Below are 16,644 nucleotides of genomic sequence, written 5' to 3'. Positions count from 1 at the left end.
CCCAGTCATGGTATTGGGCTCGCCACCAAGGATCTCGGTAACTAAGGCAAGTGCCATAATTAAGCCACCTAGGCTTACTCTTCCACTCACCTTGGCGTTGTCTTCACTATGGAGTTTCTCCAACAAGTAAGGGGTCTCCTTATCCCCCACATACCAAGACGCTACCGCTCTACACCAAATTCACCAGAGGGTAGACACATGAAGGTTACCTAAGGCCTTCACCGGAAGGTCACCAAGATCTTAAGTGTTTCGGCTCACCAAGTTACAATGTTAGTCCTAGTGCTTATGTTGTCATCTAAATCACCAAGGCCCCGTTCAGCTTACCATATATTTGGCTTGTTCGACTTCTTTTTTCAGCCGGAACAGTGTTTTTTCTCTCACAACATTTCAGCAAGAACAATGTTTTTCAGCCAATTTCAGCCAAGATTCAGCAAGCCGAACGGGGACAAATATGGCAATGCATAGGACACATGATCCTTTCATCAGGGTATATTACATGCCTCCGGATGAATAATAAATGTGTTCTTAGCAAATGGTTATTTAAGTTAGTCCACTAAGAAGGGACATGGTAAATCTGTCTCAGAAATAAGTATTTGAGCTCAACGGCCTTACCGCAGGTTCAGATTAAACCAAGTAATTCACTGTTTTGGAAATATTTATTAAAGTTCAGGGGCCAAATTTTATGTTACGCGGCTTTTAAAGTAAAAGGTGGCGCTCCCACCAAACATTGCATAGATATTTTGTTTTTGAGTTATCACTTCCAAGTTTGACATCTCATATGCTAGTGGTCACTGGCTTACTAACATCAGAAATGATGATACAAAAGACATCGTTGTGAGTGGGGCTGCTCTTTTTGGACAATTTGGTGCTATCATACTGAAATTGTGTTTCACAAAAATCAAATTCCATGTTTTATGCAAGCTATGTTCAAGAAAATTTATTAGGCACTGGTTTGGGATGTTTGAAATGGGTAGCTCTTGCTATGGACTTATTTTCTAAGAACAAATGAAGAAATGACAAAAAAAAAAGACGTTGCTTGTGTAGTTGTGTTCACGGTTTCCTATTCATTTGCTTCTCACGACATCTTTAACAAATCTCAGCCATTTCAGCTAAAATTATAAAGATGTAAATACGGCTTTTGTTTGAAGTGCCCAAACTTTTATGAATGGGTAATATAGAACACACCAACGGGAGTGATAACAAAAAAAAATGAGTTCAATCCAGGTCACGTACTCACACGTCTCCTCCGTCAGCTTCGTTCATATAGCGACTTCGTGGCCACGTGGGTACCTACCACGGTGCCAGGTCCTGGGGAAATTGGCTTCGATGCCAAGTAAGGCAGCGCGTGCCGCGTTTAACGTATTGGATGTTAGGTGCGGACGAATATTAATAAAAAAATAAATTATAGAATTCGTGAGTAATTTACGAGACAAACTTATTAAGTCTAATTAGTTCATCACTAGCGTATTGTTACTGTAGTATCATATTATCAAATCATAGACTAATTAAGCTTAAAAGTTTTGTCTCCTAAATTAGTCGTAAACTGTGTAATTAGTTATTTTTAGTCTATATTTAATACTTATTATAATAAAAAATCTGAATTCGTCGTACGGGTTACCACAGTGCCAGGTCCTGAGAAAATTGGCTTCGAGGCCAAGGAAGGCAGACCGTGACACAGACGGCCGGCGACGAATAGCCGCCCACTCCGCGCGGACTCCCTCCTCTGCTGCCCTCGATCCACCAAACCTCTTTCTCTTTGACGACCGTGACTCGAGCCGTTGGAGATCCACACTTTCCTCTCTCCCTCCCCCTCCCCCTCCCTCCATCGTTTCTCGATCAACCGGCGACGCCGCCCGCCCGCCATGGACGTGGAGTACGACGTGATCGTGCTGGGCACGGGGCTCAAGGAGTGCATCCTCAGCGGCCTCCTCTCCGTCGACCGCCTCAAGGTACGCTACCGCGGCGCCTCCATCGATCTCCTCCTCCTCCTCCTCTCTCATCTCTCTCTCTCCGTCGTCGCCACTCCACGTTCACGGTGGGATTATATATATTATCTAATAAGATAAGATCGCGCCCTGGAGGCGGAGGGCTAGCCTTATTCATTTTCCGTATGATCTTTTAAAATTGGCCGGGATCGCACACTTTATTCAATTGCAAATTCTCTTAAATAAATAAAGAAAGAAAAACAAGCGGGTGAGGGTGACACCGAATCATTTCCGGCCGTCCCTCCGCCACCAATTTATTTACCGGGACAAGATCAATAACACCGCCAAATTAAACCATCTTTCTTACTCATAAACAGTTCGGTCATCTTAATATATATTGATTGATCTGGTAAACATACATGTGACTCTCAGCTGCCACTATTTGAACGCATTATTAATTTTGCAATTCTGCATGTCATTGTCATCAGGTGTTGCACATGGACAGGAATGACTACTACGGTGGAGACTCCACATCGCTCAATCTCAATCAGGTGACCATTATTAATGCAAGCCTGAGCTATCTGTTGACCATATTTTGGAATGCCCCTCGCCCCACATTTCTCTGAGGCTGTGGGTGATGGCGATCCATGAGACTCGCCTGTGTATATATAGCAAATACCTGATGATAAACCATGCACATGGATTACTTCTTCGCCTGTCTTGTTTATGAGGCCCTCTTTGGATTCTACCTGCTGTTTTCATAATGATGATGTCCAAAACTGTGCTGTAAATTAAACTGCTATTTGCAGCTCTGGAAACGGTTCAAGGGTGAACAAACACCCCCTGCGCACATAGGAGCTAGCAGAGACTACAATGTCGATATGGTTCCAAAGGTCTGGTCTTTTCCAATTTACTACTTTTTATTTATTTTTTTAGATTTCTTCAGGAAATCTACTTTCATTATTTTATTATATATATATAGTATATTGGACTGAGATATCCATGACACAATTGCAATGATGGCCATGCATGCAATGCCTGTTGAGATTGGCTGTAAACTTGGAACTTCTAGCATAGTTACATGTGTAACTGACTGTGTGATGCACTTTCATATATGTATTTAACAAAAACATGCTACACTTGGATGTGCTTTAATGTGGCTTCACATGATCATAATTTATTAATCACTGAAGACAGAACATAAAAGAAGTATTAGTATAAGTTCATTAATTTACGTTATGAATGGTCAAACAAAATGTTGTATTAGGAAAATGAGCAGTGGCGGGCACCTGCCCTTCCGGTTCTCATAAACTCTCTTTTCTATATTGATTAAATGACAAAGCTCCAGACTGTTTCGTCCAAAACAATGAGCAGTGGTGATTGGGTTGAATACCTTACCACATTGCTGTATGAAACCACATTCTGACATGTAATACCTTTACCATTTTGACTAGTTTATGATGGCAAATGGTGCTTTGGTCCGTGTGCTCATTCATACTGGCGTAACCAAGTACATGTCCTTCAAAGCTGTGGATGGAAGCTATGTTTTCAACAAGGGAAAGGTTCAATCCCCTTCCTCATGCATAAGCACTCCATTTTTATCAACATTTTTACCCTTTTGGGCACATGTTTATCTATGTTCTTGGGCTCCAGATCCACAAGGTTCCTTCTACTGATATGGAAGCTCTCAAGTCTCCACTGATGGGATTATTTGAGAAGCGAAGAGCTGGGAAATTCTTCCTTTATGTCCAAGATTACAAGGAAGATGACCGAAGTACTCATAAGGGTTATGACCTTACTAAACTAACGACAAAAGAACTCATCTCGTGGGTACCCATTTCACTTCTATGCCTTTTAACATTTTTACATGATTAGAATGTAACGGAGTATTTGTTTATACTATTTGTATTTTGAGTTCTGTATGATCTTGTTCCTTTTGCTACTGTGGCTCCATGTTACATTTCTGGTGTCTTGGTTACCAACTTTCTCAAGTAGAAAGAATTTACATGAAACCTTGATTTTTGGAATGTAACTTCTTTTATCCAAGTTTAGTTTGGAAGCCTTTGATGGTACTATTATGGATCATCTGTTGCGCAAATGAAATGTAGTTTTGGAGTGATCGAGCAAGCATGAAGAGATTCCATAGTTTTACCTGTTTATTTGAATGCAGTTACTAAAGCTACAATTGTTATCCATTAAGGCTGCAACATGATATTCCATTTTAAGAGTTGGGACTATAGGTAGGCAAACCAACATCTATTATTTGTCATTTAGATTCAGAAAATTGTATCTATATAAACATCAATAATTAATATTCAGATCAACTGAGAAAGGCAAAGGAGGCCACTTCTGTCTGGCTATCTATATATCTTTTATCATCACTAACACCTTCCTTCGATCACATAAGTAAAGAGGCATTAGAATTAAGGCGATTCAATTACTGGCTATGTAACTATAAACAATTCTTTATTTAGGAGCATTCTGGTTTTCTATCCCTATGTTTCAAGTAAATTTTCTGCCCTAGTGCTCAATTAGGATTCAGTTTACTGAAACTCCTATGTTCTAATTTGTTCTTCAGAAAATATGGTTTGGACGATAACACGATAGACTTCATTGGGCATGCAGTGGCTCTTCATAGAGATGATAGCTACTTGACAGAACCTGCAATTGACACTGTAAAACGGATGAAGGCAAGTCTTTATAATGACATAACAAAAATTTCCCTACACAATTAAGGTTTTGTGTTGAAATTTTTATATTGAAGAAACAGCTTTGAATGCAGTTTTTTTTCTTAATAGCTGCTCCTCTAGTAGTTTCGTGCCAGCTCACTGAGTCGAGCTGTTGTTTGGTCTTCTAATAATATATGCAGCAATGCTCTTTGCTGCCCTTTCAGAAAAAAAAAGAAAGAAATGCTCAAATAGCTTTGACCTGAATTTCTAGGACCTTTTCTTTCAAGTGATCTTATTGATTGATTGTGCCCTGATCTAAAAATACTATCTTGAACCTTAGACTCAACTTAGCTAAAAGTTTGACCAGAAAATTGTGAAGAAAGTCATATTGTTATGTTAACAACATATTACTATTATTATAGTTAGAGCAGGTAGGCCTAGTATGTGACATGGGAGGAGTTATGAGGTACCAAATAGATACTTGAAAGAATTGAATAAAACAGAGTTATCCTTTGATAGGCACACACAGACATTGCAGTCGAAGTGCCTAAACCATTATATTATATAGGCAGCTGCCAACTGGACCCTTTTACTGTTACTAATAACTTTGGGAGTGTTCGGCTCACTGACTGCCGCTTATGGTGTTACAGTTGCAGACTTTTGCTACAGTGATTTCATTGTAGCAAAAGCAGCTGAGCGGAGCCGTAAAACTTTTGTGCCCTTTTATTTGTTGCTTTGCTCATTTCATTCTAGCCTACCCCAACTCTTTGGACTAAAAGACCTTGTTGCTGTTTTATTGTTAACATTACTTACATGTATGTGGAGTTAAGTTATCCCTTCACTTCCGTTTTGTGTCATTAATTACCTAACACCATTTTAGAATATTTCAGCTTTATGTAGAATCAGTGGCTCGCTTTCAAGGAGGATCACCATATATTTATCCCTTGTATGGTTTAGGAGAGCTGCCACAGGTCAATACCTATAACTTTGTTCAACTGCTTCCAGCATTTATAGGTATCATAAGTAGGTGATTTATAATTTCTCCTATTTAACACAGGGTTTTGCAAGACTTAGTGCTGTCTATGGTGGGACCTACATGTTGAGTAAACCAGAGTGCAAGGTACAAACAATTTGGGTTATAGTCAGTAATTTTCTGCATTGTTTCTTCACTTCTTCAGTGACTTTGGCTCATCAATTAATAAGTGAAAGGTGTGGCAATACTTTCATGTTTGGCATAAGGATAGTATATTGAAACTAAAAAAAATTATGATTAAACTAATGAATTTAAAGAGTATTAATGTTTCTTGCATTGTTGAAAAAAGTGTAAAGCCTTCTTGAATACAAGAGTGTATATTTTCTGACTTGATATATTGATGAAAGAATACAAGAAACTGGAGCGGTGGTGCTCCGATAGCCCGCTCTCATCTGGTTCAGACGGTCTTCTACCCTCGTACCGCAACGTCGTCTTATCTTCTTCGGGTGTGTCCTGTACGGCGGCTTCGGCGGCGGGTGGAGGCGGGCCCGTGATGGCGGACGCGGGTGTTTCCTCCATGGCGGCTCCTGCGGTGACCGCTGATCCTCCTCTGCCGGCGGCCTCCAGGTGTGCGCCAAGGATTACGCTCCTCCGGCGGGACCTTCACGGGCGGAGGGGTGCAGTGTTCTCTTCTGGCGCTGTGCGTCCCGATCCAGAAGGATGAGTCTCGCTGCGCTCGGCGTCACCGTCGGCGCGCGGCTCGTCCTCCACACCGTCCAATCCCGGTAGACCTAGTTGGCAAGTGCTTCAACTGTTTTTCGCCGTCGCACACAGCTTCCCACTGTCGCCCGAAGCCTCGCTATTTTCGCTGCTGGTCCCTGGGCCACCGCTCCTACGTGTGCCCTGGGATGTTCAGAGGCGGGGACTCTGCTCCTGGCCGTGTCTCCGTGTGGCGACGGATTTCTCCGGCCAACGAGGCTACTAGTGCTGCCCCCCCCCCCCCCCCCGCAACAGCTTCTCCGGCGGGTGTGGCTGGTGGCGTTCATGCCCGCGTCGGAGAGGAAGAAGGCGACGGATTTCTCCGGCCCATGAGGCTATCAGTGCTGCCCCCCCCCCCACCCCCGCAACGGCCTTCTCCGGTGGGTGTGGCTGGTGGCGCTGGTGTGATGCAGGGCACTATGTAGGTACAAGACCAGGATCAAGGTTTGCAGGCAGGGCAGCCGCGTCGTCGCCGACGTCCGTGCTTCTGGCGGTATCCTATGCAGGAGCAGCACGGCTCTGATCAGGTTGCTGGTTCCTTGCCGGGCACTGCCTCTTCAGAGTTGTCTTGTGAAGCTGTGAAGCCCCCTCCATGCATCATCGATTGGAGCGATCAGGTGGCCAGGGCTGAAGAGGACCTTGCACGTGCGGTTTTGGTATCGGTAATCGGCGACGAACCGCTGGCCGCGGTGGAGGTGGTGGCAGCGGTGATTGCTGCCAGAATTGACATGGTTGCCAGCTCTCTAGTGCTTCGTCGGTCTTCTCCATCAAGTTACCTGCTGGTCCTTCCTGACTTGGCCTTCGTTGAGCGACTGGTTGGGCTGCAGCAGCCCTGTTTGTCTGGCTTCAACTTCAGTCTCCTGTGCAAGCGATGGAGTCGTCTGTCTGGTGCCCATGGTCGTGTTCTGCCGTTCCTGATCGACATCGAACTTCGTGGCATACCTGCTCATGTCTGGGAAACCTCTACGGTGGATTGTTTCTTGAGTCCTCATGCTTGGGTTCAGCAGTGGGTTCAGCAGGTGCATCCTGATACCCTTGGGCTTGTGGACCTGTCTTGCTTTTGTTGCTTGGCCTGGAGTTCTGACCTGTCGGCGCTCCCATCATCGAAGGAGCTATGTGTGGTTGAGCCACCGACGGCCGTCATTGAAAATCCTCCTGTGAAGAGAGTTCTGGCGTACCCTATCGAGTTGCTTTATTCTGATGCTCATTGTCCTGAGGGTGTGGACCCGAGCCCTCCTCCCTCTGATGGAGGGGATGATGAAGATGACTATGCAAGGCGGCGGCGGCATGTCCGTTCTTCCTCGCCACAGCTTGGCTCAGGTCCGACGGGGGGCGGTGCTTCCAGTCATGGTGGTTCACGGTGGGAGACTACCCAGGAGCACGTGGGGCCCTCCTCTTAGGGGAAATCTCATGCATGCTCCCAGCTATTGTCCAAGGGTTCCAAGGAGGCCATCCAGGTGCGGGACTCTCCAAGTGATGGTCGCCCAACGTTCGTCGCGGCGGCGCATGGTCTCGAGGATGTCCACGTGCCCGTAGAGGTGGCGGTAGTAATTGCAACTGTCTTGGAAGCCGCCGTGGGGGGTAGCTCGATCGACGTCGCGCGTTCTCATGAGGCGTTCCCCTCGATGGCTTCCCCTACCCTGATGCAGTTTGAAGTGGAACCTATGTTGATTTCCATTGATGGCGTCCTTGGGCTGGTCTTGGACCGTCAACCTGTGGCTGGTGCTCCCTATGGGCCGGGCTGTACCCCCCAATTGGATTCCGCAAATGCGACTCATGCTGGATTGAGCTTGGGTAAGGCTACGGATTGGAATCCCCCCGGCTGGCTAACGGAGCCTCTCTGTCGGCTTGGCAATGGATGGACTTTCATCTCCAGCTTCTTGTCGTCAACGACCCCCTGCGCCTATAATCTTGGAGCTCAATTCGCCGACGCCTGCTCCTCCCTTGCCATCATCTGGCGTGGGGCCGGCCTCGCCGCCAGCGGCCAGCTGCCTGTTAGGTGTTGAACCCCCGAGTTCGGAGGCGCCGGCTCCACCAGGACCTGCTCCGCCGCCTAGCCTCTCCACGCTTCTGGGAGGGGGTCTGGTTCACCATGAGGTGTGGTCCTTGCCTCACTCCCCCCTCCGAGGCTACTCTAGGCAGCGGCGCCGTGCTCGAGCCCCTGCCCCGGTCACCATGGATGGCTCCTCCCATGGTCCAGGAGCGGGAACTCCACTCCAGGATCTCGACAAGGTGCGCAGGCCGGTGGATAGGCTTTCCTCTGCCCATGATCCAGAAGCGACGAAAGAAGGCCCCTCCTCCAGGTTCCCTGACACGGCATAGCCGGCGGGTCGCTCGCGCTGCTCCCTACTCTCCAGGCCGGGTGTTCTCGGAGGCCCAGAAGAAAGTGATGCGGCAGCTTGGGTTTGAGGAAAGGGAAATCATCCAGCCGAACGCAAGATAATTACAGTAACCTCTTCAAGCCAATGCTTTCTAATTCGCTTGTTAGTGCTTTGGCTGCTATTTTTGGCTGGGAAGTTGGAGATGGTGAGCAGGTGCGAGCTTCAGATGTCCTTACAATAATGTAAGGTCTGGTTCTGAGTTGGGGTCGATTTATTTCTTCTGTTAAGATGTATCCTTCTATTATCCTTGTTTGGAACGTGCGAGGCCTAAATCAAAGGGATCACCGGAATTCTGTCAGAGATGTGCTTTCCAGCAATGCTGACATTGTGTGTTTGCAAGAAAATAAGGTCGCGAATATATCCCAGCATATGTTCCTTTCGGTATTTGGTTCTGCGTATGATAATTTCGTAGCACTCCCAGCCAATGGGACTAGAGGAGGGGTACTGATTGCTTGGAAGGGATGTTCTTGCCAGGCAGTTGCTTCAAGGGTAGACAAGGCCCCAGGGCCGGATGGATTCACGGGCAGGTTTTACAAATCTTGCTGGAACATTATTAAAGGTGATGTGCTGATGGCCTTGGATGCCATCCAGCGAGGCCATGTTTTCAAATTTCGTCTTCTTAACACGGCCTTGATTACCCTGCTGCCTAAGAAAGTGGATGCGGTTGAAGTGAAGGATTTCCGGCCTACAAGCTTGATTCATAGCTTCGCCAAATTGGTGACTAAGATCTTGGCTAATCGGCTGGCCCCTCTTTTACCTTCTTTGATCTCTGCAAACCAAAGCGCCTTTGTGTGGGGAAGGAAGATCCATGACAATTTTATGTTGGTTCAGCAGATGGTAAAAACTTTGCATCAGAAGAAAGAGGCACATGTCCTGCTCAAGCTGGATATCTCCAAGGCGTTTGACTCTGTTTCATGGTCGTTTCTGCTAGAAGTCATGAGCAAAGTGGGGTTTGGTCAGCGGTGGCGGGACCTCATATGCTTGATCCTATCCACCTCTTCGACACAAGTCCTGGTTAATGGAGAGCCAGGGGCACCATTTATCACCATCGCGGTCTTAGACAGGGAGATCCCCTATCACCCATGCTGTTTATTCTAGTTATGGATGTGCTGAATTCCTTGGTCATTTATGCCACATTGAAGGGTTTGATGCAGCCTCTAGATATTCAGCAAGCTCGGCACCAGGTATCCTTCTATGCTGATGATGCGGTCTTATTCTTGAGACCCAACATTTTGGATTTGGCCACTATTAGACACCTACTTGATCTGTTTGGACATGCCTCCGGTCTTAGAACCAATCTGTCCAAGAGTTTAGTTTCCCCTATTCATTGTACTGATGATGAGTTGGCACTCACTGCAAATATCCTCTCCTATTCCATGAAGGCTTTTCCTTGTATGTATCTCGGCCTCCCTCCAACAATTGGTAAACCAACTAAAGAGGTGCTGCTACCTCTAGTTGATAAGGTGGCAGATTATCTCCCTAGATGGAAGGCTTCTCAACTGAACAGGGCAGGGCGGCTAGTATTGGTGAAGGTGGTGCTGACTGCTGTCCCTATATACCTTTTAATAGCCATGGACCTCCCGAAATGGGTTCTAAAAGCTATTGATAAAAAGAGGCAAGGATTTCTTTGGAAGGGTCATCAACAAGCCAATGGTGGCAATTGCCTGGTAGCATGGGAAAAAGAAAAAGTGCAGAGACCACTTGAATATGGAGGCCTTGGGATTCATAACCTTGAACTTCTTGGCTGGGCACTTAGGATTCGATGGCTGTGGGCACAAAAGACAAATGCTGATAGGCCTTGGGCTGGTCTCCCAATCACTGTTACTCATAAAGCCAGGGCCCTCTTCAATGTTGCAGTTGATGCCATAGTCGGAAATGGGGAGGAAATCTTGTTCTGGACATATAGATGGTTGGATGGGCATACCATGGCTGAAATAGCGCCTAACTTGTTCAAAACTGTCCAGAAGCGAACAACCAAAAGAAGGACTGTGGCTCAAGCACTGCATAATAGAAGTTGGGTTCAGGATATTAAGGGAGCTCGTACAATAGAGGTCCTGCTTGAATTTCTCCACATTTGGGATATGGTGGATGGCTTTATTTTGCAACCAGAGATTCCAGACCGATATAATTGGAAGTTAACGCAAGATGGTTCTTATAGCAGCAAGTCTGCCTATGTGGCCTTTTTTGTGGGCTCCATCAAGTTTGGTCCATGGAGAAGAATTTGGAAAACCTGGGCTCCCCCGCGCTGTAAGTTTTTCTTCTGGTTAGTGGTTCTTGTTAGATATGTATGTGCTGTGTGCGTGTGTATGGGCCTCCTGTGGCTGTGCGCCAGGCCCATGTCGGCTTCCCGCCGTGCCTAGATAGATTAGGATAGGAAGGTTATCCCTTAATTGGTTCTGTTTCTATAAATCTCTCCCAAGGGCTGCCTATATATTTGTATACCTTGTATACCCTAATCAATCTACTATTCCACACAATCTCTATTGCTTTCATGGTATCAGAGCTAAGCGTTTTTGTGGGCAAGATGTTGAGCAGATGGGTGGCAGTGTGCAAAGACTCAACCTAATAAGAAGGTGACATACTGGCCTGAAAAAAAAGGGAGCGAACAACATTGTTGATACTCCGAATCATGCGCTCGGCCCGGCCGTTCTAGGGCGAGGTGTAGGGGCAGGACATGCACAGGTGGACCCCATGTGTAAGAAAAAATGTGCGTGAGCTGGAGTTGTCAAACTCGCGGCCGTTGTCGCACTGAACAGCCTTCACAGTGGTGCCAAACTGAGTACGCACAAAGGAGAAAAAGTTAGCCAAAGTCGCAAATGTGTCAGATTTGAGACGTAGAGGATACGTCCACAAATAGTGAGAGTAGTCATCAAGAATGAGCAAGTAATATTTGTATCCAGAAACACTGGGAATAGGAGATGTCCACAAATCACAGTGAATGAGATCAAAATTGCTAGATGCTCGAGAAACGAATGACTGAAAAGGAAGGCGAGTATGATGCCCTAACTGACACGCATGACAAATGGGACTAATGTCTTTATTACAAAAAGGGATAGCCAAAGTGACTTTGGACAACTGATTTTCGAAGCCTCATTGGTGCTCTCCAGTATCTCACCTTCACTCGCCCAGATATTGTTTATGCTATTCAGCAGGTCTGTCTCCACATGCATGATCCTCGAGAGCCTCATCTTGCTGCTTTGAAGCGCATTCTGTGGTATATTCGTGGCACTCTTCACTTGGGTTTGCTTCTACGGCCCTCTACTCAGTCGGATTTGCTGGTCTACTCCGACGATGATTGGGCTGGCTGCCCAGACACCCGAAAGTCCACTTCCGGGTATGCGGTCTTCTTGGGCGATAACTTGGTCTCCTGGTCATCCAAGCGTCAGAATGCAGTCTCCCCCTCGAGTGCCGAGGCCGAGTATCGGGCGGTTGCCAATGCCGTTGCCGAGGTCTCTTGGTTGCGCCAACTCCTTGTTGAGCTGCACATTCCTCTGCGTCGCACCGCCCTTGTTTACTGTGATAACATCAGCACTGTTTACATGTCTTCGAACCCTGTTCAGCATTAGCGCACCAAACACGTGGAGATTGATCTACACTTTGTTCGTGAGCGCGTTGCTACCGGTGATGTCCGCGTTCTTCACGTTCCGACGAGCTCTCAGTACGCCGACATCTTCACCAAAGGCCTGCCTTCTTCGGTGTTCACGAAGTTCAGGTCTAGTCTGAACGGTCAGGCTTCCGACGATCAGACTGCGGGGGAGTGTTAGATATGTATGTGCTGTGTGCGTGTGTATGGGCCTCCTGTGGCTGTGCGCCAGGCCCAGGCCGGCTTCCTACCGTGCCTAGATAGATTAGGATAGGCAGGTTATCCCTTGATTGGTTTTGTTTCTATAAACCTCTCCTAAGGGCTGTCTATATATTTGTATACCTTGTATACCCTAATCAATCTACTATTCCACACAATCTCTATTGCTTTCAGTTCTTAACCGGGTTTGGATAGCCGATCGCCTAGCAAGAAGGAATCTGCCCCATCCAGAGTCCTGCCCCCTATGTGATCAAGTGGACGAAACAATAAACCATTTGCTAGTGGGCTGTGTCTTCGCTCGACAAGTTTGGACCCAGATTTTGCAATAGTTGGGGCTGCTACAGTTGGCACCACAGCCTACTGTGTCTTTTCTCGCGGTGGTGGAAGAGATCGATTGCAGCTGTCCCCAAGGAAGTGCGTAAAGGACTCAACTCCTTTATAATTTTGGTGGCATGGGAGATCTGGAAGCATCGCAGCTCTTATGTCTTTGACAACAAGAGACCAAGTGTTCAGGAAGTCATTAGGGCTGTTAGCTCGGAGGGAGGTCTCTGGTGCTCGGCTGGAGCCTCCAAACTCCATAAGCTTGTTCTCAGGTCGCTGCCTACTGGAGCTTAAAGCTCGGAGGCATTTGGTCGCTTCTACAATTTTTTGTGTCGAGTCTGTAACTTAGTGTTCAGGGTGTGGTGTGTGTGAGTTGGGTCTCTTGACCCGTGTAACATTTTTCTACCTTAATGAAATGACGCACAGTTCTCCTGCGCTCTTCGAGAAAAATATATTGATGAAATGGAACCTTTAGAAGAAATCATCTATTTCACAAAATATTTTGATACTAACACAATAAGTTGTGAAAGTTTTCATGAAAATTTTCTTCTTTGTAGTCTAGCTTAACTTTTCAGCCTAGTTGCTTCACGGGTGTGACGCCACCTGGTAACAAGTTGTTCGTAGAGATAGCCAACCTAACATGGTCTTAGGGGGGTTGTATAAGTATTTATGAAGAAGTTATTTGATAGATAGCACTTCTGTTCTACGATGCTCCTGTGTTAAGCAACATTCACATGAGAGAGTAGAAATTTTGCTGCAGGAACTAATATAATTTGTTTTTTGTGCCACACCGTTCTCTGCATTTTAGTGTTCTTACGGTTTACAATCTGACATAAGCCACTGCATTCAGGTTGAATTTGATAGTGAAGGCAAAGTTTGTGGTGTTACGTCTGAAGGGGAGACCGCAAAATGCAAAAAGGTTGTCTGTGATCCTTCCTACCTACCTGACAAGGTAAAACCCTTCCATTTTTTCATTATAAATATGGTACTATCTATTATGTAAAGATATTTCTTACATCCTCGACTTAAGTTTCATTATTCCATTACTTTCTTCGAAACTCAATACAAGCAAACCAAATCCTTCTGATTATACGATGTACGAGGACAAGAAATTCATTTAGTCCTTCCCTTTAAAGAGTGTCTATGAGAAAACACCGTTAACCTTATAAAATTTCAGAGGTGTCAGAAACAAATGTAATTACTGAGTATTTTACATGCTGCCAGGTTAAAAAAGTTGGAAAAGTTTTTCGGGCAATTGCTATCATGAGCCATCCCATCCCAAATACTGCTGAATCTCACTCAGTACAGATCATATTGCCACAGAAGCAGCTTGGCCGCAGATCAGACATGCAAGTATTTCTTATATCATCTCCCAAATTTATCCATTAGTTGGTTGTGTTTCACCTTCACATTTCTTTTGTTTTTAATGTGCGAAGCAATGTTCATGTGTGCATACCAGGTATGTTTTCTGTTGCTCCTACTCTCATAATGTCGCATCAAAAGGCAAATTCATCGCATTCGTGTCAGCACAAGCAGAAACTGACAATCCAGAGAAGGAACTAAAGCCTGGGATCGATCTTCTTGGGACAGTAGATGAGTTATTTATCGACACATATGACAGATATGAACCTAGCAATGACTCATCAGCAGACAATTGTTTCATCTCAACGGTAAGCATTTTCTGACATGCACCTTTGGTAGAATTTTCAAATATCCGTAATTCCATTTCAATTTACTACCTTTTCAGAGTTATGATGCCACAACACACTTTGAGTCCACTGTTATGGATGTACTTTCCCTTTACACAAAGATCACCGGAAAGGTACATATATATACATATATTTGTACAATTGTTCTCTTGAGAACTTTTTGTCATTTAACCTCCAGGACAAAACAATTGTCAAGACCAGCCTATATCCATTTTAGTTACACTAAACCAATGTGATTCGACTGGTCCTATTTCTCTGGTTTCCTGCTATAAATATAATCCTCATGCATTTTTTTTCAGACTGTTGATCTCAGCGTGGATCTAAGTGCTGCAAGTGCTGCTGAAGATGATATCTGATACTTATCATAGTGCTATGTGGTGTAGTGCTGAAAAGATTTAATTAAGCTTTGCTTTCGTAACTCTTATTAGGTTCACCTTTATTTTTCCAATTGTTGTTATTAGCGAGTTCTGACAATGATTAAAGATTGCATGCTGTAAATTTGAAGGTACTTTTTTTTATCAAAAGTTTGATATAACACATTGGTCCGTGCTTAGATTTTGAAGGAAGAGTAACTACACCAGCAGTTTCTAAGCTATCAAAACAAAGAAATTGCGTATCTAGGCCCTAAACTATTGAAGTACCCTATAATCTCAGGCAAATCTATTATTTGACGTGGCAGCTCAATTGCATGGGCAGTGGTGCTCCAACGTGGAACCACTCATAATTACATGGGCGATTAAACTAGTACATGATTCTCACCCAAGGCCACAAACTAGAAACTGCAAATATGTATCCCTAATCTATTAAAGTAACCAATTTAGGTACAAAGCATCTTCCTGCCTCCACCATTGCTTGAAGAATGCTGTTGGACAATGTCAAAGTAGTCACTAACAACAACCGCCACACCACCAAGAATGAGCTATATGTTGTCGCCGGGTCAGCAATATCGAAGCGCCAGCATCTCGTTTGGCTCTTGCTGGAAGCTCCCTGTTACATGCACGATGCACAGAGTGAGCTGTTGCGCTCCAGGTCTTCATGCAGGAGCTATTCTTTGAGACGCACGTATGACAACACTGTCCAACCGATGTTATAAAAAACATTGTTCAACCGGGCAATTGTGGCGCAGGCTTGGCATTATGAAGATTGCCAAGACAAGATGGGCGGTAGATGATAAGAGGTCAAGAACAAACAAAGGCTTCAGGCCTCTCTAGTGAGTCAGGGGACAATGGATGGAGTATGGAGGGACTGGTTTGGACCAGGATTGCAGTAGTTCAATAGATTTGGGATCTATGTGAGAATTTAGGGACTCATATAATTATGAACTCTGGACCCATATGTCAGTTGCTGTGACATGACCGATTTGGATCGGGATTAAATAGCTACCCTGTTTGGGAGAGCTTCTAGCTTTTGCTTCTCAAGAAAGCTCAAAAAGCTACAAGCTTCCCCAAACAGGGCCACAATCTTGAATTCATTTTCAATTTGCCTGACATAGGCTTCACCAGCAGTAATTATAATGACAGCAATATTAGACATATATCCTTGATGCCCTGATCCAGGGCAGAACTTTCAATGAAGTGAAAGCCTTGTCCATTAGCAGAAAAGCCAAAAAAAAAAAGGGGAAATGAATTCACATCGCATTTTCTCAGTACAAATTTTGGGTATACATGACCCTCCTTTCTGCATCTATCACACCTTGATGGATTGGGGCAAACCTCTGGTAAGTGCCCTACCTTTCTGTTCTGTAGCACTTCCCTCATCTTAACCATGTCTAATACTCTGATCAGGGTTTGAATTCACTTGTACAGAATTACTGCCTGATCCTTCTCAATTGGTTCAGATTTGGAATCATTCCTTTCCTCCCCTGCCAAATTTCTTTGTTCTCTATATTAAGCTCTTGGTCTGGATTAGGATCAAACCTTTCTCTATGCTCCATATCCTAGTGAGTAACCTGATAGCTTTGGGATATTCCCCCTCAATTTCTTTCCTTGTGAATCTGAGAGTGTACCAGTTCTGATTGTGACATGCTTGAAAACCTTGACCTCTGCCATTCTTTCCACCATCTGTTTGCTCATCGAACCTTCCATGAAATTGCTGCCTTTGCTCTA

The 16,644-nt window shown here is 45.1% G+C and overlaps 1 protein-coding gene and 1 pseudogene across 1 annotated transcript; both read left to right on the top strand.

Annotated features, from left to right (window-relative positions):
- The first annotated feature begins 1,786 nt into the window (after window positions 1–1,786).
- LOC136551250 (guanosine nucleotide diphosphate dissociation inhibitor 2-like) lies at window positions 1,787–15,078 on the top strand. The gene is made up of 13 exons (XM_066542835.1): window positions 1,787–1,949; window positions 2,414–2,476; window positions 2,735–2,818; window positions 3,380–3,487; window positions 3,579–3,751; window positions 4,504–4,615; window positions 5,485–5,565; window positions 5,652–5,714; window positions 13,681–13,782; window positions 14,055–14,179; window positions 14,290–14,500; window positions 14,578–14,652; window positions 14,839–15,078. The coding sequence occupies exons 1-13, from the start codon at window positions 1,863–1,865 to the stop codon at window positions 14,893–14,895; spliced, it is 1,341 nt and encodes a 446-aa protein (XP_066398932.1). The 5' UTR covers window positions 1,787–1,862; the 3' UTR covers window positions 14,896–15,078.
- Window positions 6,287–8,332, top strand: LOC136550646 (uncharacterized; annotated as a pseudogene).
- Window positions 15,079–16,644: the final 1,566 nt, after the last annotated feature.

This window comes from Miscanthus floridulus, chromosome 4 (genome assembly GCF_019320115.1).
Source record: "Miscanthus floridulus cultivar M001 chromosome 4, ASM1932011v1, whole genome shotgun sequence".
NCBI lineage: Eukaryota > Viridiplantae > Streptophyta > Magnoliopsida > Poales > Poaceae > Miscanthus > Miscanthus floridulus.
The sequence above is the reverse complement of the archived record's forward strand: the minus strand, read 5'-3'. Positions and strand labels throughout refer to the sequence as shown.